This window comes from Phascolarctos cinereus, unplaced genomic scaffold, assembly GCF_003287225.1.
Source record: "Phascolarctos cinereus isolate Bilbo 61053 unplaced genomic scaffold, phaCin_HiC Scaffold_5;HRSCAF=322, whole genome shotgun sequence".
Classification (NCBI taxonomy): domain Eukaryota; kingdom Metazoa; phylum Chordata; class Mammalia; order Diprotodontia; family Phascolarctidae; genus Phascolarctos; species Phascolarctos cinereus.
Window position 1 is genome coordinate 2466474 of NW_027555958.1, and position 24481 is coordinate 2490954.

A 24481-nucleotide genomic window follows, 5' to 3' on the forward strand; every position below is an offset into this window, starting at 1 on the left:
CACTTGTCATTCTACTGAAGAGGCTGTTCTCTCTGGGGCATCACAGAGCAGCCCTCATGACTGCACAGGGCTAGGTCGGGAGTCAGAAAGACCTGTCTGGCCCCAGGTCCCCCATGTGCTGGCTGTATGGCTCTGGGCAAGTCCCCAGACCTCTCCATGCCAGGGGCTCTCCTTCTCTCAGCCTAGAAGATGCCTAGCCTGAGCTGATCTCTGTGGATGGGTGCATGTGTGCATGGGTGGGTAGGTGGATGGATGGAGTGTCCTCACTGTGAGTGATGATATCATAGATATAATGGATCCCCACACCCAAAAAAAAAAAGCGTGAGGTCCTAGTCACTCGTATTCTGCAGGGGCTAAGTTAGCCATGGGTAGATCAGAGATGCTGTCTGATGTGCATGCAGAACCAATTCCATATTTGATTTCCAAATAGAACTTTATTCTCCTCATGACCCCTTTGGCCTGTATTTCATAGTGCTTAATAACTGGCTAGAGGCCTGTTCATTTCCAGAACGGGACAATAAGTTCTTTGGTATTAAAACAGAGAAATTGTCTCTGCAGACCCAGGAAATCACCAGTTAAGAATAGCCCCCCTTGTGGCCAGTTGGAAGGAAGAAGGCCTTGTCTGCACCAAGATCACATCAAAGTTTGTCCGAGGCCACTTGGAAATCATTTACTCTAGTTGTCCTTAATGTTTCCATCATCCTACATAATTTAAGACAATTCTGTGGTGATGTTGAACCTTTCTTTGCTCTTTCTTTACTAAAAATTAACTTTATAAACAAAACAGACAAGGACATTTTGGGTCTGTCTTGGATGTCTTGTGTTTAAGCAACATTAAATTTGGTGGAATGATAACTGATTATTTTCAATTAATGTGTAAATTAGCATGTGAAGTTTTCTCCTTAGTTTATATATAACATTTTATTTTTAAGAATATCCAAGATAAAGAGAATAAGTTTGCCCAGACGGAAGAACATTTGGAAAGTGCCATTCAGGAGCTGGCCCAGGTGATTGAAGAGAAGGAAGGGACAGTCAGCAGTCTCTGGGACCAGTTAAGCCTTGATGAGGCCGTAGCTTCATTACAATGTGCTCTTTCAGTGAAAGACTCAGAAATCAAAGAGTTAAAACAGGAAAAGCGAGACTGTGTTGAGAAGTCCCAGGTGCATCCCCAAAAGGAGGTTTGGAGGCCACTGCAGGATCTGAGGTGGGATATGTTAGAAGAGAAGCCTCAGCTGGAGGTCACAGAAGTGGGAAAGACTTGTGGAGATGCAGTGGATGAGAAACACAGGAAAGGAGGCAAGCCCACGAGGCCAGAAGCCCCGCCAGTGACAGGCCCAAGAGACAGGCAGCCACAGAGCCTCGGTGGAATTAACGTCAATTTAAAGGGTCAACTCCAAGAGTCAGATCCGCGTAGAAATGGCTTGTGTGCCATTCCAGAGAGCCAGATGGCAGCCTTTCAGAAGGAAAGAGATGAGACTGAGTGGAATGAGAAAGGTATGCCAAAGGATCTTAAAAGAAAGCCTTCTTCCACAGAGATACACTCAGAGGAATCTTGGGACACCAATGGTGATGAGGGAAACTGGGGTGAGGAAGTACAAAAACTTAGCTCCCACATCCAAGGACTGAATGGGAAGTTGCTGCAAGAACCTGAGAACAGCCGAGTCCTGCTTCTGGAGCCTGTAGAGGACGTCACTGCCTGGGACACGAAATCAGGACCGTCAGAACAGGAGGAAAGAGGGTCACAGGGTGTTGTGGATGCCCAGAAAGCTGAACTTGAGAGGGTTCAAAGTCAGCTGTGCCTCCAGCCAGGAGAGCCACTCTGCCTTGAGTTGGAGTATCAAACTATTCTCAAAAGGTGCAGTGTAGGATCTGAAGAAGAAGAAGAGCAAAGTTTAAGACTTGGCGTGAGTGAGGATGACACACTCGTTGAAGCTGGCACCATCGATGGGGAAACCTCAGGGGAGGGGCTGATGATGGAAGGAGCTGGAGACCTGATGGAGAAATACCTGGTCTGCACTGAACGAGACCATTTGAATGCGTCTGAGACACCGGAATATTTTGATATAGAAACTGCTTTACAGACTAAATCTGAGAGAGGGAGTCTGGGCTTCCCATCAGGTGAGTGGATTAGTGGCTTTGGTGAGAAAAGGGATTTCAATGTTTTGTCAGAAGGAAATTCTGCTCAAGTAGAATCACTTGCTGACCCAGTGACGAATGTCTTCTCTCAAGGAGACTTAAGTGAAATCTATGAGGTAATGGATGAAGATAAGATTTACCTGATGCATAGGTGTGTGAAGTTTAATCAGCTACTTGGGGAAAAGGAATTGGCACTCAAGAATTTCTCCCCAGAAGATCAAAGAGGCTGAAGAGAGATGGTGGGAGGGTGGACACAGCCTTTCAGTTGGACCGGACCCAGAAAAGAGAAGCTCATTGTCTTGTGATGAGATCCTCCAAAGGCTGGAGGAAGAGGGTGAACATCAGATTGAACCTGGGGCTGCAGCTGGTAGCATCACAGACTTACGAGGCTCATTTTCAGCAGCTCCCCAGGCTCTTCTCTGGCCTGGGATGGATGAGGTCTTCCAGGAGGAAATGGAGAGGCGAGCAGGGAAATTGGCCTCCAACTCGATGCATCTTGAAACTCTGCATAGTCAGGAGGCACTGCAAGGCCAGCATCCGGGTCAGAAAACCACCCTGGAAGAGGCTCTGCTGCAGGAGCTGGAGACCCTGAAGGACGAGATCGCCATCAAGGAAAAGCTGTTTACACAAATGGTTGAAGAAGAAAATGCTCTGGAAAAAAGTTTTTCTAAAGATCGGGAAAATCTTGAGGAAAACATACTTGAACTTACTGAGAAAATAAAATGCTTGCAAAAAGGACAGGGGCATGAAAAAAAGAGAATTTGTTGGACAATCTGAATTTGCTCCTTCAGAGAGCCAGAAACTTGATGCTGAAATAAAGGCAAAAGAACCAGATTGCACACGAACAGAAAATAACCCAGCTCAGCCAATGATTTCCTTGAAGAATGCTCAGGGAGAGCTGGGGTGGTGGCTCCAGGACACGGCGCATAAAGCCGCCCGGGTTCTGGAGGACATCCGTTCTGTGCTGAGCAGCCGCTATGAGAAACGGGTGTGTCAGATGCAGCATCAGCATGAGGCTGAGAGAGCCCAGCTGAGGCGGAGCACCAGAAAGAGGTAGGCCAGAGGGGCGCCAAGGGCATCCGTGTTTTCCTTCCAGGGGCCGCAGTTGGAGCTGTTGAACACACCCCTCTCCTCCTTCTCCCTCGTCTTATTTCTAGGTGGAGAATATAAGTGAACAGATGAAAGAAAAGCTGGCCAGGCAGCAGCGCCAGTGGGAGGAAGAGCGGAAAGAACAGATTGGCATGATTAAGAAGGTACTCCTGGGAGCAGGGCTCCTTTCTCTCATTAGGGGAGGTCGTGTACATGGCCACGCCAGCCTGGACAGCTCACCGGCCAGAGCCCGAGAGTGGGTGGGAAACGTAGCGGCTTTTGTTCCCTAGCCTGGGAGATGTTCCTTGTTGGCTTTCTTTTTAAAACAAATGGTTAATGATAGTGTTGGGTTTTATATTGCCTAGATTTTGCTATTCCATAGAACAAAGAATTTTTTTAAAAATGAAAGGAAAGGAAGAAAGAAAGAGGAAGGGGAGAAAGCATTAGCCAAAGGGATTTTTAAGGACTTGGTTCTAGAGCAGGGGTGGGGAACCACAGCCTGGAGGCCACATGTGGACTTCTAGGTCCTTGGGTGGAGCCTTTTGACTGAGTCCAAGTTTTACAGAACAAATCCTTTTATAAAGGCGATTCAGTCAAAGGGTGGCTGCCCTTGAGGACCTTGAGGGCCACATGTGCCCTTGAGGCCACAGGTTCCTCACCCCTGGTCTAGAGGCAGCGTTCCACCTTGGAGGCCCTGGGGGCCCCGTCTCCTCTCAGCCAGGCTTGTTCTCTGCCATTTCAGAATGTTCTCTTCTGACTGTCTGGTGGCTGTTTCCATTTTGTTCTTGTCATCGTGTCTGTGGTTCTTGTGGCTGTTCTGCCTTCCCTCTGCGTGCTTCCTGCCATCTTCCTGACTCCTCTGAGTCTTTCCCCACTTCTTTGCATTTATCATAGTCATCGTTTCTTAGAGCACAGCAATGTTCTGTCTACATTAAGGCACTGTGATGTTTAGTCATTCCCCAGGCAGTGGGCATCTACTTTGTTCCAGTTTCGAACAAGGCATAGAAGCAGTAACAACAAATAAAAGAGATCATTTTGATGAATGAAATGGGACTTCTGCACCAACTGAATTAATGCCTCTAGGATAAGGAGGGCAGTAGTTGAGTGGGGGAAGAATCTTTGTATCACATTTGTCAGAAGGGCTTTGGTATCCAAGATATATACAGACAATAGGTGGGTGCGTGGGTGCGTGCGTGTATGTATGCAAAAGTCACTCCCCATCAGATGAGTGGTTATGATAAAAAGGCTGTGAAAAATAGTTCTCAAAAAGAATTGCAAATGATTGCCTATGACATGAAAGAATGTTCCAGATCGCTAATAATGAGAGAAATGCCAATTAGAACAATCCTGATGGTACCCCTGAAAATGGCAAAGTTGACACAAGGTGAGAATGGTCATTGTTGGGAGAGTTATGGGAAGATGGACACACTGGTGCATTCTTGGTGGAGCTGTGAATCAGGGTGACTGTCTTGGAAAGCACCTTGTATCAGAGATTCTACTATAAGGCACGTACCCCAAGGTCTTTGATAGGAAGCACGTCCCCATGGATAGCATCTTTATGGCAGACTTTTTCTGGTAGCCAAGAACATTATCATTCTTTGAATGCTTTTTTTTTTTAATCCTCAATGGGATTTTCACAATGGATCAGACCTGGGAGAGTGATTGTTTCAGTGGCAGTCAGCCTAGACTTTGACAGCCGGAGGGCCAGATTGGATCAAGCTAAGGACGAGAAACAAGTCCTTAATGCCTGGATTCTTTCCTGCAGAAAAAACAATGTTTGACTTGGGCCATGTCGACTCATCCATCCAGCAGCGTTGAATTTCCTTGCAGTTCCTCGATCTCCCTCTATTTCTGGGTGTTCTGCTTTCTCGTCATGGCATCTAGTGAAGCGTTTCCTAGGCTTTGTGGTGGCGCTTGGTCCTTGGTGCTGGCGTCTGAGAATGTCAGATGACAGTGCTGGCTTCAGCTTGGGCCCTCCAACCTGGCTGAGCTTACTTTGGGGGCAGGCCGTCTTTGGTTTTGAGAGTGAGAGTCGGGGGTTTTCTGGGTCAGTAATGATATCTGAATCTTCTTCCTGTGTTGAACCTGTTTTTGTCATCCCAAGCGTTTTAGAAATCGGGTCCTTTCGAAGGAATGGGAAAGGGCCTGGGGCACCCTGCCTGCAGGCGGTGGAGTCACCTCATCTTTCTGGTTGTGGAGCAGGGGTCGGAGGCTGAGGGCACAGTCTGGACGCAGAGGCTTTTACAACATCCGTGTGGTCCCACGGACATCTTCCACCCAATGGAGTGGGATGCTGTGGCTCACGCCTGGCCCTAAATCTGTGCCCCAGCAATGACTTGGGTCCGTGCACACAGTGTTTTGTCAAGGAAGAATCACTCTGTTCATAGTTCATAGAGCCATGTCCTATTTTATCCACATCCATCGAGAATAGGGTGTGATTTTGATACTTTTCTCTTGGCCATGACCAACCAAAGATTTTATGTGTGGTTTTTAAGCATATTACTGTATTTACTTACTGACACTTTGTTGAGCACTTTGGCTTGTGTTGACCATTAGCTTTTTTTTTTTTAGAGTTCTGTTTGTCAGGTTTTAGAAGCAGGGCCAAATTTTCCTCATAAAGAAAACGAGGTAACATTCGCCAGCAGACCCTATGTATTGTAATGAATTGTTCTTGGAGGTTTGTGGCACTTCGCCCCCAAGCCCCTCAGGGCCAAGCTTCTGGACTTTCAGAAAGCCTCTTCCCTGCTGGAAGACTGCACTCTGTCCTTTTTCTCCCCAAACTGAGCGTTCACAATGATTGGCCTCGGTTTTCTCTCTCAAGATCCATGAACGAGAACGGGATCGCGAGATTGCAGAGCTGATTTGTGAACATAAAGAGCAGATGAAGCAGCTGCGCGAGGGACTTCAGCGCAAGCACCAGCAAACAGTGGAGGAGCTGCAGCAGCAATTAGTGCCTGCCATGAAGCGGAGATGCAGCAGGCCCAGCTCCAGGCACAGGTAGGGTTCAGCCTGCCCTTGCTCCTGTTGAGCGTGGTCCGGGCTGGGGGGCTCCTGGGCAGTGCCTTGCTGACTCCTACAGAGGCTGGGAGGCTCTCTCCAGAGGGTCACCCAGGGGCCGGGGGCCTTCCTCAGGGGCCAAGAAATTTCAGACGTAGCATCTTCGTAAGCCTCTACTCGTCCAGAACTCCCCTGGGGCCCACACCCAACAGCTCTCATCGAGCTTTCCCTTCCAGACCTTCAGGGAGCGAGGTCCCCCACCTTGCAGACATAGCCCCCCACTCTAGGTAGCTGTCACGGCTTTCCTGATATCTTGCTTCTCACTCTGCCCACAGGCATTGAGTGGAATAAATCTGGTCTGTCTTCCGTGTATGTAATGTGCCCTTTTTCTGGTCTGATCTCATATCCTCCTCTTTTGGGCCCCAATCCTGCTTTTCCAGCCTCCTGTTAGATCTTTTGACTTGGATGTCCTGTAGGCATCTCAGACTCATGATCTTTTGCTCCCATACCCATCCCTCTTCAGTCAACAATATTCCAAACTTTGCTGCTATTTTGAGGACACCCCCCCACCCCATCTTCTCAGGCTCTCAGAGATTCCTTGACTCCTCCCCATCTGTTGAGAAATCTAGTCATTTCTGCCTCTGCTACGTCTCATGCGTTCCCTGCCACAGACGGTTCTACAGTGCAGACCTTCCTCATCTGTTGTCTGGACCACTGCAGTTGCCTTCCTATCGGTCTCTCTGCCTCAAGCCTCTCTCTGGCCCAGTTCCTTCCTTAGGTCGCTGCCTAGGTCATCTCAGAATCAAAGAGGGCGTCCCCAGTTGGGCTTCTAAGGCCCTTCCTGATCTGGCCTCCTCCAGACTTTCCAGTCTTCTCACACTTAACTCCTGGCCAGGTAGGCAGCCTTGCTGTTCCCAGAATATGAGGCTCTGTCCTGAGTGTCCACCCATCTGCACTGGAAGCTGCCTTCCATTCCATCCTCACCTTTACCTTGTAGTGTGCCCAGCTTCCTTCCAGACTTGGCCCCGGGCCAGCTGAGCCTCCCTCCTCCTGGATGTGTTCTGTCTTTGTATGTTGTGTTGACTCTGTGTGGAGTCCCTCCAGGGCAAGGACTCTGTGTGTGTGCACATGTGCGTGTGCATGCACGCATGCGTGTGTGCGTGTGTGTGTGTGTGTGTGTGTTGTGTGTTTTGGCCTTGAGATTTCTGTCTCCTAGTGCTCAGCCCAGTACCTGGCACACAGGAATCACCCAAAGGACATGTGTTGTCTCACTGATCAGTCAAGGGCTCTGTGGCCTTTTCCTCTGCCGTGTCCGCCCCTTGGCATTGGCCATGCTTCATGCCAGGATTCTCTTTGCTGCCCATATTTGCCCCTTGGAATTCCTAGCTCCCATCCAGACTGAGCGTGGGCATCGCTGTTGTTGTTGTCCTCATACCACGGATTCAACGCTATGTGTTCTCCCCCTCTCCCTTCCCCTTTCTCTCCCCCTCCCCTCCTCCCCCATCTGTGTATGTATGGTTTCCCTCCTCCTCGCCAGCCCCTTCCTGCCGTCTTTCCACACCCTTCCCAGCCCAGTTGAACGCAAGCCCTTTGAGGCCAGACCTGTCTTCACTTTGGTCTTGGTATCTTCGGTGTTTTGGTGGTGGTGGTGGTCAGTCATATCTGACTCTTTGTGACTCTGTGGACCACAGCACACCAGGCCCGCTGTTCTCCATTCTCTCCCAGAGTCTGTCCGAGCTCAGCTCCGGTGCTTCCATGATGCCGCCTAGCCATCACATGCTCTGCCGTCCCCTTTTCTTTTTGCCATCCATCCTTCCCAACATCTTTTCCAGTGAATCTCGTTTTCACATTGTGTGGCCAACTGAAGCTTCAGCTTCAGTATCTGACCCTCTGGTGAATAGGCAGAATCCACATCTTTGAGTATTGACTGATCTGACCTCCTTGCCATCCAAGTGGCTCTCCAAAGCCTTCTCCAGCCCCGCCATCCCACAGCATTGATTGTGGGTGCTCCGCTCCTCTCCAGGCTGGAGTCTTGAACTAAGTTGGGGCTTATCCCTTATTGAAGTGAGGCCATCATGTTGTGGGACAGCAAGTCTCAGGACTGGCTGATGTGGACGGGTGGATGCAAGCTTTGAGGAGAAGGAGGCTCTAGAAGGGGCTCATGGAAGCCCCTGGCCCAGAGCCTGGCGAGGGCAGCGGAGGGGGTAGAGGCAGACTGACAGGGAGCTTGTGGAGACGCAGGGGCCGGGGGGGGGCTGGCTTCCTGCCCCCTCTGGCTGGTCATGCCACCTGGCCAAGGCTCCTTAGGGAGCCTGACAAGTCCTCGGGGTGCCTGCTCCCTTGTGCCCACCCTTGGGCGAGGCCCTGCCAGCGTGGTGGGTTTTGGAGAATGGTTAGTAGGGGAGCCTGGCAAAGTCTCGTGGGAGAGGGGAGAGCTGCAGAGGAAGCAACCTGCAGGGGGGCCTGGGCCCCCCAGGGCCTTCTGCTCCAGCCCTTAAAGAGGACTTTCCTTGTGAGGGGGGCTCCCTCCTCCACCGTGGGCCGGCAGCGCGGTAGCAGCCTGTTTGATCTGCTGTGGCTAACCCCGGTTTTCTGTCCCACCTAGACTCTCCACAGCCTGGAGCTGGAGGCTCTGCGCCTGAGCCTGAGTAACATGCACACGGCCCAGCTGGAGCTGAGCCAGGCCAACCTGCGGAAGGAGAAGGAGACGGCGCTGGTGGAGCTCCGAGAGATGCTCAATGACAAGCGGGCACAGGAGGTGGCCCTCGTCCAGAGCCGCCAGCAGTTTGAACTGGAGCACATCAGGGAGCAGCACCGCCAAGAGAAGGAAGAGATGGCCTCAAAGCACCAGCAGCACATAGGTACCACACGCCCTCGTGGGCCTCCCGCTGGGGCGTGGGCAGGGCTCCTGTCCCCCGCCCACAGGTTCCCCCTGGGCACCCGGCTGAGTGGGCGAGGCCAGGGCTCCAGCCTTCTCTGGCCTGTCTGGGCTGTGTGACCTGTGCCAATGCTAGCAGGCAGCTTCCTTCCTAGGCCTGTGAAGCCACAGGTTCAGGGAGGGGGGGCGTCAAACGCATCTCTCTTGCCTCTAGCGCTTCTGGTGCATCCTCTTTTTTGCTGCCCCCTCTGAAAGGGAGAGACCCTTCGTAGACCTCGAAGCCCTGGAGACTGTGCTCAGACGGGCAGGTCTCTGTGTTTCAGGAGGATCCTCCTTTGGGCTTTCTTGGCTCCCACTGGGCCTGGCCCTGTTCTGGCACACCACAAACACTATGCCTTTGATCTGCCTTCTTAGGCAGAGAGCGCAGGGATGGTGGAAAGAGAAGGGGGCCTCATTTGGAAGCCCAGACAAGTCCCATGGCCCTGTGAGCATCAGTCAGGAGTCAGGACAGGGCGGCCTCCAAGCTAAGGCTCTGCCAGTGTTAGAGCTCAGGGTCATCCATTCAACTTCTTTGAGTGTTCCCACGTTTAGGGCTAGCTAATTCTTTGCTTACTTTTACACCGGGATTGAATGCTAGCAAACACAATTTAGTTCTTTCTTGATTCAGAGTTAGAGGTGGCAAGTAGCTCAGTCTGTGGAGCCCTGGGCCCAGAGTCAGGAAGACCCGCGTTCAAATTCAGCCCCAGACACTTACTAGCTGGGTGACCCTGGCCAAGTCACTTCTTCTCTGCTTCCTCAGTTTTCTCAGCTATCAGATGGGAGTAATAACAGTACCTACATCTAAGAGCTGTCCTGAGGCTTTCCGAAAGCACTTGGCACAGTGCCTGGCACGCGGTGTATGCTAGAGATGCTTGTCCCCTTCTGGGTCTTCACGATGAACCCGAGCTGTAATGCTAAGGTGGAATCCAGCGGTGCCTGTCCCTGATGCAGCCACGGCCTCTCCACGTGGCCTCTTAGCGCTGTTCCTTGTGTTGATGGGGGCGATGGTTGTGGGAGGAGCAGGGGCTGTCCCCGTGGAGAGGGATGTCTTTGCAGGCACTAGGCTTCTCCCCAGAATGCCGACCCTTGGCTGCGGCGTCTCTGCTTCTCCCTGCCTCTTGTGCTGGAGCCGCTGGCCAGACTTAAAAGATTAGTTGCAGTCTGCTGTAGGTATGCTGAATGTCCCTGGGGTGAGCGTTTGGGGTTTCTTTTTGGATTGGGCCTGCGCTTCCGTTGGTGTAGAGAATTCCTAATGAAGCAGCTTTCCCCAGACTTGCTTAGCACCTTGGAGATCTCCCTGAGACCTATCTGGGGTCACTCAGCTAGGGGGTGTGTGTGTGGTGTGTGTGTGTGTGTGTGTGTGTGTGTGTGTGTGTGTGGTGTGTGTGTGTGTGTGTGTGTGTGTGCATGCCTGTGCAGAGAAATAGGAGAAGGGGAGAGAGAGAGAGATGGAGGGGGAAGGGATAGGGCCAGGACAGAGGGGGCCCTGGGCCTGTTGGAAGCCGGTGGGGAGGAAGGTGCTTGACGCTTGGGGGGGATGCTCTTCAAGAATCTGCCTTGGGTAGAGTGTTTGGGTGCTGCCTCTGTAAGATGGTGCCACTGCGTGAGGGTGAGTCTCTGTCCCTGGTGTCCTGGTGGCCAGCTGGAGAGACATTTTCCAGGTGTTTCCCCAGACTGCGGCTGGCCTGGAGCAGCTGGGCTCTAGGCTGCTGTCTGCAGCTGACTTTGGGGAGGTGGCAAGGCCTCTTTTCCCTCCTTTGAGAAGGGAGGGCATGGGACCAGTGCAGGTTCTCAGTCTTTGTGGTCTCCAGACTCCTTTCCACTCTTACGGATGCGCTCTTGTGGGGTATTTTGATCAGTATTTGCTCGAATCAAAATGAGACCATCTCAGTATTATTTAGTATGAGCCCCCCGTTGTCACCCTTGGAGAAGTGCCAGACTAGGCCACCCCCGAGCTCCTGCTGTGGGTGTCTTCCGGAGTGGGCGACAGCAGTGCCCCTGGCCCTGGCCCTGTGGCTGGGGGCCGGCTGCCTGGCCTAGGCTCTCACAGCCCCTTCCCTGGTGCTCGCCGCCTGCGCTGGAACTGGGCAGGAGGTCCAGGGAAGCCCAGCCTTAGGTACAGCAAAGGAGGCTGGCTCTGTTTGCTTGGAAGTCTTTGTGAAAGCAGTTCTTTGTGCCAGAATTTCTCTGTGCACTGAAGCTCTGACAGTCTGCAGGTTCATATGCAGAGGGTCTCTTCATTCTCCTCTTAAAGCAGATGTGATTGGAACGGTGTGCAGTTTGTGAAGACAGGTTTGCTTTGGGGGCTGTGCTTTTGGCCACCAAGGCTTTTGGAAAGGGCACCAGGCCCGGGGGTTACTGTTAGCTTCTCTCAGGGTGGGCAGAACGCGGCTCTGCCGGGTCTTGGGCTCGGTTAACAGTTGGTTTTTGCAGTACGCCGACGTTCCTTTGTTGCCGTCCCAGCCCCCGCCTCATGGCCTCCCCGTTCAGTCTTGTGTTTCTTCCTCCAGAGCGTTTCTCACGTCTCCTTCCTGTTTCCATACCTGCCCCTCTCTCCTGGAGGGCCCTGTGGTCACCTGCTGACCGCACTCCTGTCCTCCCCTTGTTCTCCATCTTTCCTGGCACTACCAAAGGAAGCGTCTAGGAGGGGCTCAGTCTTAATCCAGGCATTTCTTCCCCTGATGTGAAGAGGCCCATGATCCCATGCCAGCCACCCTCCCGCTGGTGCCCCTCTGTCCTGCCCCAGGGGACTGGCAGAAACAGCATCTGTCTATTGTCCACATGCCTTGAGACCTGTGTTGTAATGGACCGGCCACGGCCAAGTCCTTCCGCTGCGCTCTAGGCCCCGGCCCACCCTGGCAGCCCCCTTCCTCTTTTCCGGGAAGGCCCGGCTCCCAGGCTGAGCAGCGGGGGGGAGGCAGGCTGCGGACAAAGGAAGCCTGACCCACGGGGCTGCTGAAAAGCTCATATGTTTTATTTCAGCTGACTTGGAAAAGAAGCTGGAATTAGAAATGGAAACGCACGCACAGACATTGGAGGTAGCTCTTGCTTTTCTTGTGCTTGGTTTGCCTTTTGTCAGGGGGTGGCACGGAGCACCGGGCTGGGGTTTCCCCTGCACGCACCTCGGAACTGTAAGGCTGGGGCACGTTCCTTTCTCTCTTCGCCCAGTGTGGATTGCCGTAGTCTCGACCTCTGTGTGGGGGGGAGGATCTGATGGTGTGAGATGTGTCAGGCCCTTTGCCAGCCCGGGGGGGCTCCCTGCATGTCCCCCACTGGCCTCCTCTCCCTACTTTCCATCTGTAGGTCCTCCAGAGAGGCCTGTGGTCTGTCTTTGATGTTTTGCCAGAAACTCAAGGGAGACTGGGACTCAGAGAGGGGCTCGTGCTTGAGAAGGCTAGAGGAAGAACTGGCCGAGAAACATCGGGCAGAAGTGGAGAGCGTGCGCGAGGCTCTGAGGGCCCAACTGGACGACCAGAAGGCCGAGCTGGAGAAGATGGGCCACGACAAGGCCCAGGCTGAAGGTAGGGCTCCTTCTCAGTGGGCCTGAAGGCTCTGTGATCCCTAAGGAAAAGAGTCTGTGCATGCAGGCAGTGCCAAAGTAGAGAGCGTGGGCAGGAAGACCCGAGCTCCTCTCCTGCCTGTGGTACCCTGGCCAAGTCACTTGGCCTCTGTCTGCCTCCCAGGGAGATGATGTTTGTACAGTGCTTAGCCAGGTGCCTTGTTCTCCCCTTCCATTCCCCTTCCTTTCCCTTTTTAAATTTAATTTTAAATTTAAATTCCCTTCCCTTTTAGTCTTTTAAGTATTGGGCTTTGCCCCGAGTAAGAATGTAAATGACATTGTACCATCTGGAGAGCCTCATTTCTTCTTGGACTGGAGGGCTCAAGGGTGGGGGCCTAGGTCCTAGGGTGTGGCCTTTTGGCCAAGCCTGAATCCTTTTTATGAAGGGGATTTGTTCTGTGCAGTTTGGATTCAAAGGGCCACATGAAGCCTCCAGGCTGCAGGTTCCCCACGCCTTGGAGGGAGGGGGCCGCTCACAGCTCTACTGTCTCTGCTTGTGGAGGAGGGTCCACCGCACACCTGGGTGGCAGGTTCAGCCAGCTGCCTGGGGCCTATGCACTGGCTGGCCTCCTGTGCCAAGCTGGGCCTTGAGAAAGGACATCCCCCATGGGTAGCTTCCCTTGCAGCTGCTCTCAAAAGCGCACAGGCCCAGCACCACGTGGCGCTGCAGGACCTTCGCCAGGAGCTACAGCTTCAGCACGACCAGTATTTAGAAGACATGAATCTGAAATTCAGAGAAAAGCAGCAAGAGGTAGGTGCCCTGACATGGCTTTCAAACAGGCTTTGGTCAACAGCACAGAGAGACTTGGGAATCATCTTTGGGGGGGGTTTACACCACATCTTGTCCTTAAGCCCTCATGGAATTCCTGGTGTGAAAGCTCCCTCCACCGAGGTGAGCAGCCACTCTGTGGTCACCTCAGAGAGGGGCATGAGCCCCATCTTAGGCCAGTGATTGGCCTGCTGTCCTAAAGCTTTGCTCCCGAGGCTCTCTGGGGGAGATCCACATTGGCCCTCTACCCTATCAGTATTTGTGATAATAGCAGCTGGCATGTGTGTGTGTGTGTGTGTGTGTGTGTGTGTGTGTGTGTGTGTGTGTGTGTGTGTGTGTGTGTGTGTGTGTATGTGTGTGTGTGTGCATGTGTGTGTGTGTGCGCGTACTCACGTGCTATGCTGTATATTCTGTGGCGTGAGCACCTCATTTTCTCTCCTCTGAGGGCCCTAATGGCTGTTGTGACCCGTTTTATAGTAGAGGAAGCTCATGTTCAGTGAGGGCCCGGGACTTGCCTGCCAGGTCGCTGCCTGCAGGTGTCCCTCTGAGCTGCTCCCTGGAATCATGGGCAGTCTCAGTGCCCTCGTGCCTGCGCTGCCTGAGGCTCTGGCGTGGTCATCTGTGTCCTTGTGTTAGTAACCTGTTCTTGAGTAGCTAGCACTGATGTGACTCTCCTAGTTGAGGCACTGATATTCTGCCCTAATGGCTCTCCCCTTCCGTGCAGCTGGATACACTTCAAGCCTCCTACAAGGAACTGCAGGCTCAGTCTCAAGAAGAAATCCAGCAGCTGTGGTCTCAGCTGGATTCCACACGAGCAAATCGACAAGAGTTGAATGGTAAATTTGGAAGCAGTTGTATCCGTGCAGTCAGCCCGTATTGCTACTTACTATTCACAGGTGCTGTGTCAGGCGCTAAACAGTCCCTGCCCTCGAGACACTTGCCTTCCTTTAGAGGAAATAACATGGGCAGTCTGGGGGCTCCTGGTGAGGGAACTCCCTCTATTGATGCAGGTCGCCCCTCCTTCTGCAGCTCAGAGTCCTCAGAGCATTGAAGAGGGTAAGTGAGTTAAGTGTCCAGGGTCACATGGCCAGGAAACATCAGAAGCAGGATGGGAGCTCGGGTCTTCCTGGCCTTCAGCCTGGCTCTCCACTCACTGCCCTGGCTCTGGTCCTTGATAAGTGTATCCAGAATGAATAGAAGTTAGCTGGGAGGGAGGGCCTTTGCACCCAGACCCGGTGCAGAAGCTGCAACGATGGGCTGTGGACCATGGCGGGAAGAAGTAGGAAACTTGGTGGGATGGGAAGGGCTGCCGTGTGGCCTCGCCGTGGAAGGGTGGGGGTCAGGCTGTGACCTCTCATCCGTGGGACAGCTCCTTTAAAATCTTCTCAGCAGGACAGGCCAATGACTCTCCTGGCTGAGAGTGAGCTCCAAGGCCCGGGGTTCCAAGCACTTCTCAAAGTCCTGTTCCTGCCTGGGAGTAGAATTTTGGAGTCCCTGCCAGAACATGTAGGATTAAGTAACACAACATCTGACTGCCTCAGCACTTAATTAGAACAAAAGTGATTTCAGGAACTTAGGTGCCAGTCTGAATTGGCTGAGGCTGGCATTCATACATGCGGGCGTGCACGTGTGCGCACAGTGATTTTTGTCCTCTTTTAGTCAGCAGTCAGTCAACAAGCATCAAGCACCTACTGTGTGCCAGACACTTGCCAAGTCCTAGAGATGCAAAAAAAAGTCGAAAGTTCCAGCTCTTGAGGGTGCACAGTGTGACGAGAGACAACATGCTGACAGCTCCTCACCAAGAAGGCGTTTACTGGATACTTTGGGGATAAGCAGCAGAGGGAAACCGCTAGCAGTGAGAAGGACCTTGTAGAAGGCAGGCTTTCGGTTGGGCCTTGAAGGAAGCCAGAGAGCTCAGTGAGCAGAGCGGAGAAGGGAGAGCTTTGCAGGCTTGGGGGTGGCCAGAGAGAAGGCCTGGGGCTGTTCATGGAGCAGCCAGGAGGCTGGGGATTGATGGTCCCCCTTGGGGGACCTGTTGTGCCCCCCATCAGATGGGATCTGAGGGTCCGTGTTGGGTACAAGGTGTGGGAAGCCTGGAAAGGGAGGAAGGGGCTGCATTCTGAGGGGTTTGAATGGCAAACAGAGCATCTTGTATTCGATCTTAGAGGTCATTGGGAGCCGTTGGAGTTTATCGGGTTGGGGGAGTGACATGGTCAGACCTGTGTCAGGGAGATCCCTTTGGTGGCTAGTGGAGGGAGGATGGACTGGTGGGGGAAGAGCTTCAGGGCAGGCAGACCCCCCCAGCAGCTGTGGTAATAGTCCAGGGGTGAGGAAGCAAGGGTCTGCACCAGTGTCAGGCCAGGGTCAAAGGAGAGGAGAGGTTGAAGGGGTGACGTGGGCGGGCTTTGGCACCAGCATTGGATATGGAGGGTCATAGAAATGCAGAAATGAGATGGACTTGTGGGTTGGAGCCTGAAGTACTGGGAGGATGGTGGTGCCCTGTCCGGTAATAGGGAAGGACATCTAGTTTGAGATGTCTGATGGGAAGTTGGAGATGTGAGACTGGTTGGCAGAGAGATTGAGGAAGGAACAGTAGATTTCAGAATCATCAGCTTGTTCAGTCATTTTGGTTGTGTCTGACTCTCCGTGGCCCCCTCTGGGGATTTCTCGGCAGAGATACTGGAGTGGTTTGCCCTTTCCTTCTTCAGCTCATTTTACAGACGAGGAAACTGAGGCAGACAGAGTGAAGTGACTTACTGAGGGTCACACAGTGAGGAGGTGTCTGAGGCCAGATTTAAACTCAGGTCTTCCTGATTCTAGCCAGGCCCGGCCCTCTATCCGCAGTACCACCTCGCTACCTTAATGGTCATTCATCGCATGGCAGCTGATGACATCACCAAGTGAAGTTGTGCAGAGATAGAAGAGAAGAAGGCCTGGGACAGAACCTTAGGGATCCTTGAGGTTAATAGGCATGACCTTGATCAAAATGGAGTGAAAGAAATGGAGAGGAGCAGTGGCAGGGGTTGGAGGACAGGGTCCAGAGGGTGAGGACAGAGAAAGGCCATCGGATTGGGTGGGAATTAGAGGTGGTGGGCATCGGCCTGCTGTGTTGCCCTCAGCCCCAGGCCCAGTGTCTGCCTGGATCCAGCCGCGCCGCAAGCTCTTTTTCGGGCCGTGGGTAGCCGTCGGAGCACTTCTTGGTGGGTAGTTGAGGTGAAGGCGGCCTCGCAGTGGCCCAGGCAGTCTTGGGGTGAGTGGTCCCTCCTTGGCGTTTGGTGATGCTGTGGTTTTCCCCCCTGTGGGAGGCTGCTGGCCGCACCGTTTTGATTTCTGATGACGTGAGACGTCGCTTCCCTGTTCCAGAGCTCAAGCAGCAGCTTCTGGCTAGAGCATCCCACGTGGAGCAGATGGAACACCTGAAACATGATTTTGAGCAGCGGCAGCAGCAGAGGAGGGCCGAGCATGAGAGTGAGCTAGAGCAGCTGCGCCTTTACTTTGAGCAGAAGCTGCGGGACGCTGAAGAGAGCTACCGAGAAGACTTGCACCTGCTCCATCAGAGGCTGCAGGAGGTCAGGGAGGACTCCTTCCTCGACTCGGCAGACGTCAGGTAAGCCGGGGCAGCCTGGGCTCACGGGCTTCCTGGCCTGGCCCGGCCCAGAGTCCTTGCTTCCCAGTCTGCCACTGCTCCTGACCACACTTGACCGTGCCCATTCTGGGCTGATGGTGGGACCGCCCCACTGGCCGCCTTTGTGCCCCAGGCCTCCTGGGAGCCGTTGTGAGCTGCTGGGCCTGCCTCCCCAGGGCAGGTTTTTTGGGGGTTTCCGTTTTCTTCTGATTCTCCTGTTGCCACTAACCAGAGAAGATGTTAACTCCTTCCTAGTCCTTCCTCTTCTCTCAAACTGGGCAGCATGCCCTTGTGAAGGACAGGGTCTCCCAGAAATAGGGAGCTGGGTTCTTCTGCTGTCTAGGAAGACCTTGTATCTTCATTCCCTTGTGCAGAGAGGACTGGGGGCTGGCCAGGGAGCCAGGAAGGGGCTTCATTTCTCTCTCTTCTGTTGTAGTTGGTCCACTGGGTTTGTCGAAGAGGCATCTGACGTGGAAAGAAAAGCCCACATGGAGCAGCTGATAATTCAGCTGGAGCAGCATAAGGTAAGCATGCGCGCCCCCCCCGGGAGGCAGCCTCTGACACTGGCCCCCAGCGCACGGAGCAGGGCCAGGGAAGCTTCTGGTCGCCAGGTGAGGCAGGGACCCTGGAAGGACTTGGCAGCCCCTCACCATGGGGAAGTCGTGCGAGTTTGGAGGGAGGAGGATGCTCGGGGCCAGAGAAGCTCTGGTCCAGCCATGTGAGCAGTGAGCCTCCTGGAATTGAAGTCACCGGGAGCTCGGGGATTCTTGTCCATCATGAGTGAAGGTTGGCTTTCCCCTGAATCTCCCTCACATTGTAATTTCTGCAGAGGCTGACTAAGCGTGGCCCCAGGGGGCAGGGGGCGGGGGGCGGCAGTGCTTTGACATGGGGGTGATGCTTTTTTTCCACCTCTTTGATGAGTCTTTAGTCTTCCAACTGGGTCTGGCTAGGATTCTGTTGGTTGAAGGTGTGTTCAGGTCAGCTCCAGCAGGGCCTTTCCCAAGTCCTCCCCCCAGTCTAGCAGCAGGATGGAGGTGGGATGGAAGTGGGATGGCATCAGGACTGTCCTCAAGGGTGAAGCCTATTTCATTTTGGTCTCTATATCCCCAGCACAGTCCGGGCACAGAGTAGAGGCTGATGTGTTTCTTTTTTTAATAATATTTTTCCCCAATTACATGTTAAAACAATCTTTAACTTTTTTTTTAAAGTTTTGAATTCCAAACTCTGTCTCTTCCTTACCTCTCCCCGAGCAGTCTGATATAGGTTACACACGTGCAGTCATGTAAAACATTTCCATGTTATTCATTTTGTCTAAGAAGACTCAAAAAAAGAAAGTAAAAAACACTCTGCTTCAGTCTATATTCAGACACATCAGTTCTTTCTCTGAGGCGGAGAGCGTCTCATCCTGAGTCCTTCGAGGTTGTAGTAGAGGCTTATTTAATTAGTGCTTTGGGAGTGCTAGGTGGTGCATTGGTGAGTGCTGGGCCTGGGATCTGGAAGACCTGGGCTTACATCCAACCTCATTTATTCTCTGTGTGACCCTTGGTTGGTCAGTTACCTCTTCCTGCTTCTGTTTCCTCATCCATAGAGTGGGGATAATAGCGTCTACCTTCTTCTCCCAGAGCTGCTCTATAAATGCTGTTTCACTTTCATTATTACTGTTGATGTAAAGCACATAAATTGTACAAGAATCAGGTGATATAGGCGTCCCCCACAAAGTGCTGTGATAAATGTGAATGCCCAGGGCCTGGTCCTCGTGGCTGTCTTCTGTGCCCCTGTTGAGGTGTGTGACCTTGGGCACATGCCCGCCCAAGAAGCTGCAGGTTTCTCCTTCTTAAAGCACGTATGGCTCTCGCCCTGGTTTCTGGCTCTCGCCCTGGTCCCTGCCTCTCATGGGTTGCCCAGCGGCACACATCCTGGGAACCCCGAAGGCTCAGGCAGGAGCTACCTTTTCCTGCTGAGGTTCTCTAGGACAGGGACCTGTCCTGCTTCTCAGGCTGAGGCTGAGATAAGCTGGGTATGTAGCTAAGGAAAGCAGGGTTTACTAGGTTTGGAGAAGAGAGCGCTGAGGGTTAGTGGCAGAGCTGTTCATGATGGTGATAGGAAAGGCGAGGCCCCGAGGCAGTGAACGTTTCATCTGTCTTATGGAGGATTGGGAATTTGGTTTGGTGCTCTGCTCCACCAGAGGCTCAGGCGCCCTTCTCGACTCACCTTAGACAAAGTTGTGCTGGCTCTCGGTGGGTCCATATCAGTTAGCCTGACTTCACGTGACGTATTCTGGAGCTTGAATGAGAATAAGTTAGAAGGTCAGCCCCTGGCTCATGAGGACGGTCTTGGGACTGTTGGAGAGCCTCCTGCGCCTGTGGTGACTGTATGAACCCTGAGGGGCTGTGCTGGCCTCCAGGGTAGTGCCTCAGTGTAGGGTGGAGCCCCGGGGGTGGGGAAGGGGCACAGAGAAGGCCGGCTTTGGTTCCAGCGCCCCTGTCTTCTCTAGGAGGGGATCGCACACTTGAGACTACAGCTCGAAGAGAAACACAGAGATGAATTGGACGCATTAAAGGCTGCTCTGGAGACTCATCACAAGGAGAAGTACATGGCAGAGCTGGAAAGGGAGAATCGCCAGCACTGCCTCGACCTCGAAGAGCTGCGTGCCCACCTCACAGAGGAGCACAGGAAAGGTAGTGCTGGGCCCCTCCCTCTGAGCAGCCAGCTGGGCCCTCCCCAGGGCAGGCGGCAGGGACGCATCACCACTGTCACTCACCTTTAGCCAGCCCTTCTAAGTGAGGAGTAGGAAGATGACAAGGAGACATCCCTGCCGGTCTGAACCTGCCCCTGAAGCACAGAGCATCCCCACTGCCCTCCCCACGTGGTTCTAGAGAGTCTAGGGACAGTCTAGGTTCTCGTCTTCACTGACACAGCTCTTTGGAAACAATTTCTGAGGAAAGCACATCATTGCCATCTAGAAGCAGCCCCAGTCCACTTCAGTAGGGTCTGGTATCTAGTCCAGACCAATGTGGTCCAGTCCAGTCCTGTCCTGTTTGGTCTAATATAGAGCTGGCCAGTCCAGTCTGGCCCAGGATGGTGCTGTCCGGTCCACTCGGCTCCAGTCTCGTTCAGGTGGTCCAAGCCGGCCCGGTCTAGGCCATTCCAAGCCAGCCCAGTGTAATCTAGTCTGGTTTATCTAGTTTGATCTGACCTGATTTCAGTCCAGCCCAACAAATTGGCATTACCCTACTGCATGTAAGACACAGTCTTTGACCTCAGGGAGCTATTTTGTTTGGGGAGGCTGGGGGATGATGAGCATCCTTAGAAGTCTCAGCCATGACAGGGTTTGGTCAAGGAGGGAACAAATGGGTGGAGGCGGTCAGGGAAGGCTTCCCGGAGGAGGAAATCCTCCACCGAGCCTGGGGTGTCTGTGAAGGGGTGGAGATGCAGCGATTCCATATCTACAAAACCCAAATTCCAACCAGACGACTGTCATTAACAAGCCCTGGTTTGGGTCCCTCCGCTGGGCCTGCTCTTTTGGGCATTGTGAGGCCCTTGTGCTAGCATGATTTGAATACCTGCCCTACGTAGCCCAGCCACAGTCATCTGTTTTGGATTTCTTGTAGAGATTATTAAGGTGAGACTACAGTGTGCTCAGGATGCTGCCCGCCAGGTGGAAGCAGAGGTGGCAGAGAGGGTCGTGTTGGTCCTGGAAGATGACAGAGCCAGAGAGGCCCAGCTGCAGGCCAAGGAAGGCCTCATCTCCCAACTCACGGAAGAGGTTGGCCTTGCAAGGACAGAAAATGCCAAACTGCAGGAGAAGCTGCAGCATGAGATCTCTCAGAAGGAGGAGGCAGAGAATGTGAGTCTTGGTGGCTGGCCCCAGGCTATATGGCTCCTTGGGGGATGATAGGAGGCTATCCCATACATTCCTAGCCCCTTGTGCCTCTGACGGCGGGTGATTGATCACTTCACTTCTCACTTGTAAGCCAAGGATTGTCATAATTTTGCCCAGCTTCTCTTAGGGCTTGGACCCGTGAGAGTGTAAGGGACAGGCAGTGTGCTGGGTGGGGCTCCCTTTGGGAGAGGCCTAGGTTTGTACCCTGGCTCTGGGGATAGGAATGGCGGGGAGGAAGGGAGCCTTGGGCAAGGTGTTGGAACCATCTTTGAGCTTCTGGGTTAGGCCCTGGGCCAGACGGGGAGGCTGGAGCACGCGATGTTTAAAACGTTTCAAGAGACATAGTTTTTGGGTAATTTAATCATTAAGGCCAGTAGGTTATTAATGAAAGGATGCTCACGTGGCTCTCTCCCTTAGACCAGACTCCTAATGGTGGTGGGGTCAGTTTATATGCCCTTTGAAGAGGAGGTGTTACTGAGGGGTGGCTGTCAGCTAGGATTGGTTAACACAAAGACAGGTGTGGGCTGTATTAAGATGAAGGTCTTGGGGTCCGTGACTTAGGTCGCTCAAATCTTGGTCAAAGAGACATCAATTTCCATATCACCTATCTTGATAATAAGAAGAATCAACTTTTCCCAGACCTGTCTGAGCAAACACAATGAACAGGAATACAGCTTAGAATTTCTTTTACTCTCTGACTGGATCTTGGCTTGGGCAAATCTCTAAGTGAGATTTCCCACACTGGTTGATTTCTGCATGAGGACGTAGAAAAGGGGAAACACCTTGGTCCTAATCCAATAATTAGTTATTAAATATGAGAGAGCGATACTCATTCCTTACAAGCACAGGCTTGATTATTCTCTTTGTAGATGAGATGTCTTCTTGTTGAAGACCATCAGAAAGAAATAAAGAAGATGAGGGAAGAGATTCAGCAGATGATCCGCAGGGACAAGGACAAAGAGGAAGCCTGGCAAGGCCGAAGCAGAGATCTCAGCAGGAAAGCCGAAGAGAGCCTGGCCGCGCTGGTTTTGGAGCTGAATGGCAAGGCCGAGCGGGAGCAGCAGGCCTTGAGCAAGGCGTTTGACCTCCGCGTCACAGAGATGGAGCAGCTTCGAGACCAGCAGGTGGCTGACATTGCGAGGCTGGAGCAGTCCCTGAGACAGCGGGATGAGAGCCGGGCCCAGGAGGAGGCCACCTGGCAGGCACGGGCTGCTCACGACCTGGAGGCGGCTAAGGCCCAGATGGCCAGAGAGCTAGAGGCAGCCACCCAGAGGCTTCAGGAGGACTGTGCCTTGGAGTTGCAGACAAGCCGAACAAGGTGGGTAACTGAGGCCTGTGGGTCTTCCTTAAGTACCAGAAGAGGCCCTGGAGAGGCAGCCAAGGCCAGAGGAGTTGAGGAGTTGACGTTACCCATCTGCTTGTGTGGGTGGGTGTAGAGGGGAGATGAATCAAAAAGAGAGCATCTTGTTGTATAAAGTGCTTTGAGGTTTGTAGAATGCTTTGCACATGGGAGGAGCTATCGTTATCTGGGTTTTACAGATGAGGAAACTGAGGCAGATGGGTGAAGTGATTAGTGTTTGAAGCATCCTGATTCGAGGTCCAGCTCTTTGTTCACTGCACCACCTGCTTGCCTCCACGATCAAGAAGGGCCTCCTGGAGGAGGTGGCATTTGAGAGGGCATTTCAGGCAGGCGGGAGGAGAGGCATGGGACATGGGGTGTTGAGGGGCAGAGCTAGGCTGAACTGCTGTGAGTGTCAAGGAGAGCAGAGTATAATGAGGTGCGGAAGGCAGGCTGTGGGGCTGGCAATGAAGCCTTTTAAATGCTGAGCACAGGAGATCCAAGAGGCGGCGGGCATCATATGGCAGGCCATCGAGGGGGCGGTGTGGATGGCCTGGGCGTATCTGCGTAGACCACAGACTGTCCTGGAGACTAGAAGCGGAGAGGCCGACAGGACAGTGCTGATCAAATCGGCATTGACGGAGGGCCACTGAGCCGTACTTATGGCTCCCTGGAGGCCACACATTTACTTAGGAAGCCATGTGTCAGCATTGTCTGTGTTGTGGTGCATTTTCATTTCTGCTGTCCAGCGTTCCCAGTTCTGGTGGTATCAGGTTCAGCCTTGCCAGGGGATCTGTCAGGACGCCTCTGCACTAGGGGTGGCCGGGGTGAGATGATGCTGAGGAGGAGTGGGGACAAGGAGATGGTGGCACGCCCTGAGGGCGTGGGCTTGAAGGACAGTGAGGAGTCAGTACCACAGGATGCCTAGAAGCAAGGTGGTGCCCTGGACACAGTGAAAGCTCTGTAGTGATAGTTGAGCGATTGCAGGCCAAGGGGCAGAAACAGATGAAAATGTTCAACAGAAGAAATCAAAGTCCTGGACCGCACAGATAACGTGAACTCCATGTGGGGGGGGTCAGGCATCCCTTTCTCTTTGCATTTGACCCTCCACCACTGGAATGCAAGCTCCTTGAGGGTGCAGCCTACTTGTCCCTGGGGTTGGGTGGAAGAAGAAAGTTTGCTTTTATTGAGGAAGGAAAGAAGATTGAGTTAGAGATGGGAAGCTTCCTTCTTGTGGGATTTATGAGACTGGATGGATGCACTTGCATCATCAGCAGAGTTCCATTCTCACATGGCTCTGCCGGCCTGGAAGTTCTGGGGGCCCGAGGTATCTTTAAAACATGTTACCCACCTCCCTGCCTTTCTCACAGCCTGTGAACGTGATGTCACCTTTTCTCAGTGGCTCAGGGTCCTTCTTGGCACCCGCGCTTCAGGCTCCAATGATGCCCTTGGCTGCGGAGGAAGGCACGCGGCACCATAGCGGAGGAGTTGTCCTTCCAGTATTTGCTTTTTGCTGGAAGGCGCTGCCCCTTCTCTAGCCATCTTGTCAGCCATCACGCTTTGTTCCTGTCTCTGTCCTGAGTTCTACTAGCCTGGTCTCTTCCGTTCTAGGATAGGTGGTGCAGTGGCCAGAGTGCTGGGCCTCAAATCAGGAAGGCCTGAGTTCAGATATGGCCTCAGACCCTGAGCAACTCACTGCCTCAGTTTCCTCAGTTGTAAAACAGCATCTTCTTCCAAGAGTTATTGTGAGGAGCAAATCGAATAGTGTTTGTAAAGTGCTTAACATGGTGCCTGGAGCATAGTAGGCTCTTCATAAGTGCTTGGGCCCTTTCCTTCCTACTGGAGCCTCATCAGAGCTGGGTAGAATTGTCTGGAGTAGAGTCTGAATACTTCCTCCATTCAGTAAAGTACTGCAACTTGAGTCTATCTCTGGCCATTCATAGACCTTTGCAAAATTACTGCTTCATGTCTGTTTTCTTTATGCTGTTGTTGCCAGAGAACGGCCGTGTTCCTGAGAGCATCTTTAAAGATGCGTTGAAGTGAGGTCAATATGTAGGGGGAGCCCTGGTGCTTGGACACTGGTGAGCTCTGATTGATGAGAGGTGTTTTGGTCCCAATCCAAAGTCAGTCATCAGGCCATGACCTGCCTGGGACCAGCCACTTATCA

General features: G+C 52.9%; 1 protein-coding gene across 1 annotated transcript in view; it reads left to right on the forward strand.

Moving 5' to 3' along the window:
- PCNT (pericentrin) overlaps positions 1–24481 on the forward strand; it is a 114383-nt gene that overhangs the window by 12267 nt on the left and 77635 nt on the right. Inside the window, 17 exon segments of the mRNA XM_078154594.1 lie at positions 933–2345; positions 2347–2892; positions 2894–3170; positions 3173–3189; positions 3294–3389; positions 6047–6173; positions 6176–6222; positions 8828–9083; positions 12122–12177; positions 12486–12660; positions 13325–13449; positions 14192–14303; positions 16831–17074; positions 17529–17616; positions 19587–19770; positions 20704–20939; positions 21845–22293. Coding sequence (XP_078010720.1) covers positions 933–2345; positions 2347–2892; positions 2894–3170; positions 3173–3189; positions 3294–3389; positions 6047–6173; positions 6176–6222; positions 8828–9083; positions 12122–12177; positions 12486–12660; positions 13325–13449; positions 14192–14303; positions 16831–17074; positions 17529–17616; positions 19587–19770; positions 20704–20939; positions 21845–22293 — 4448 coding nt within the window.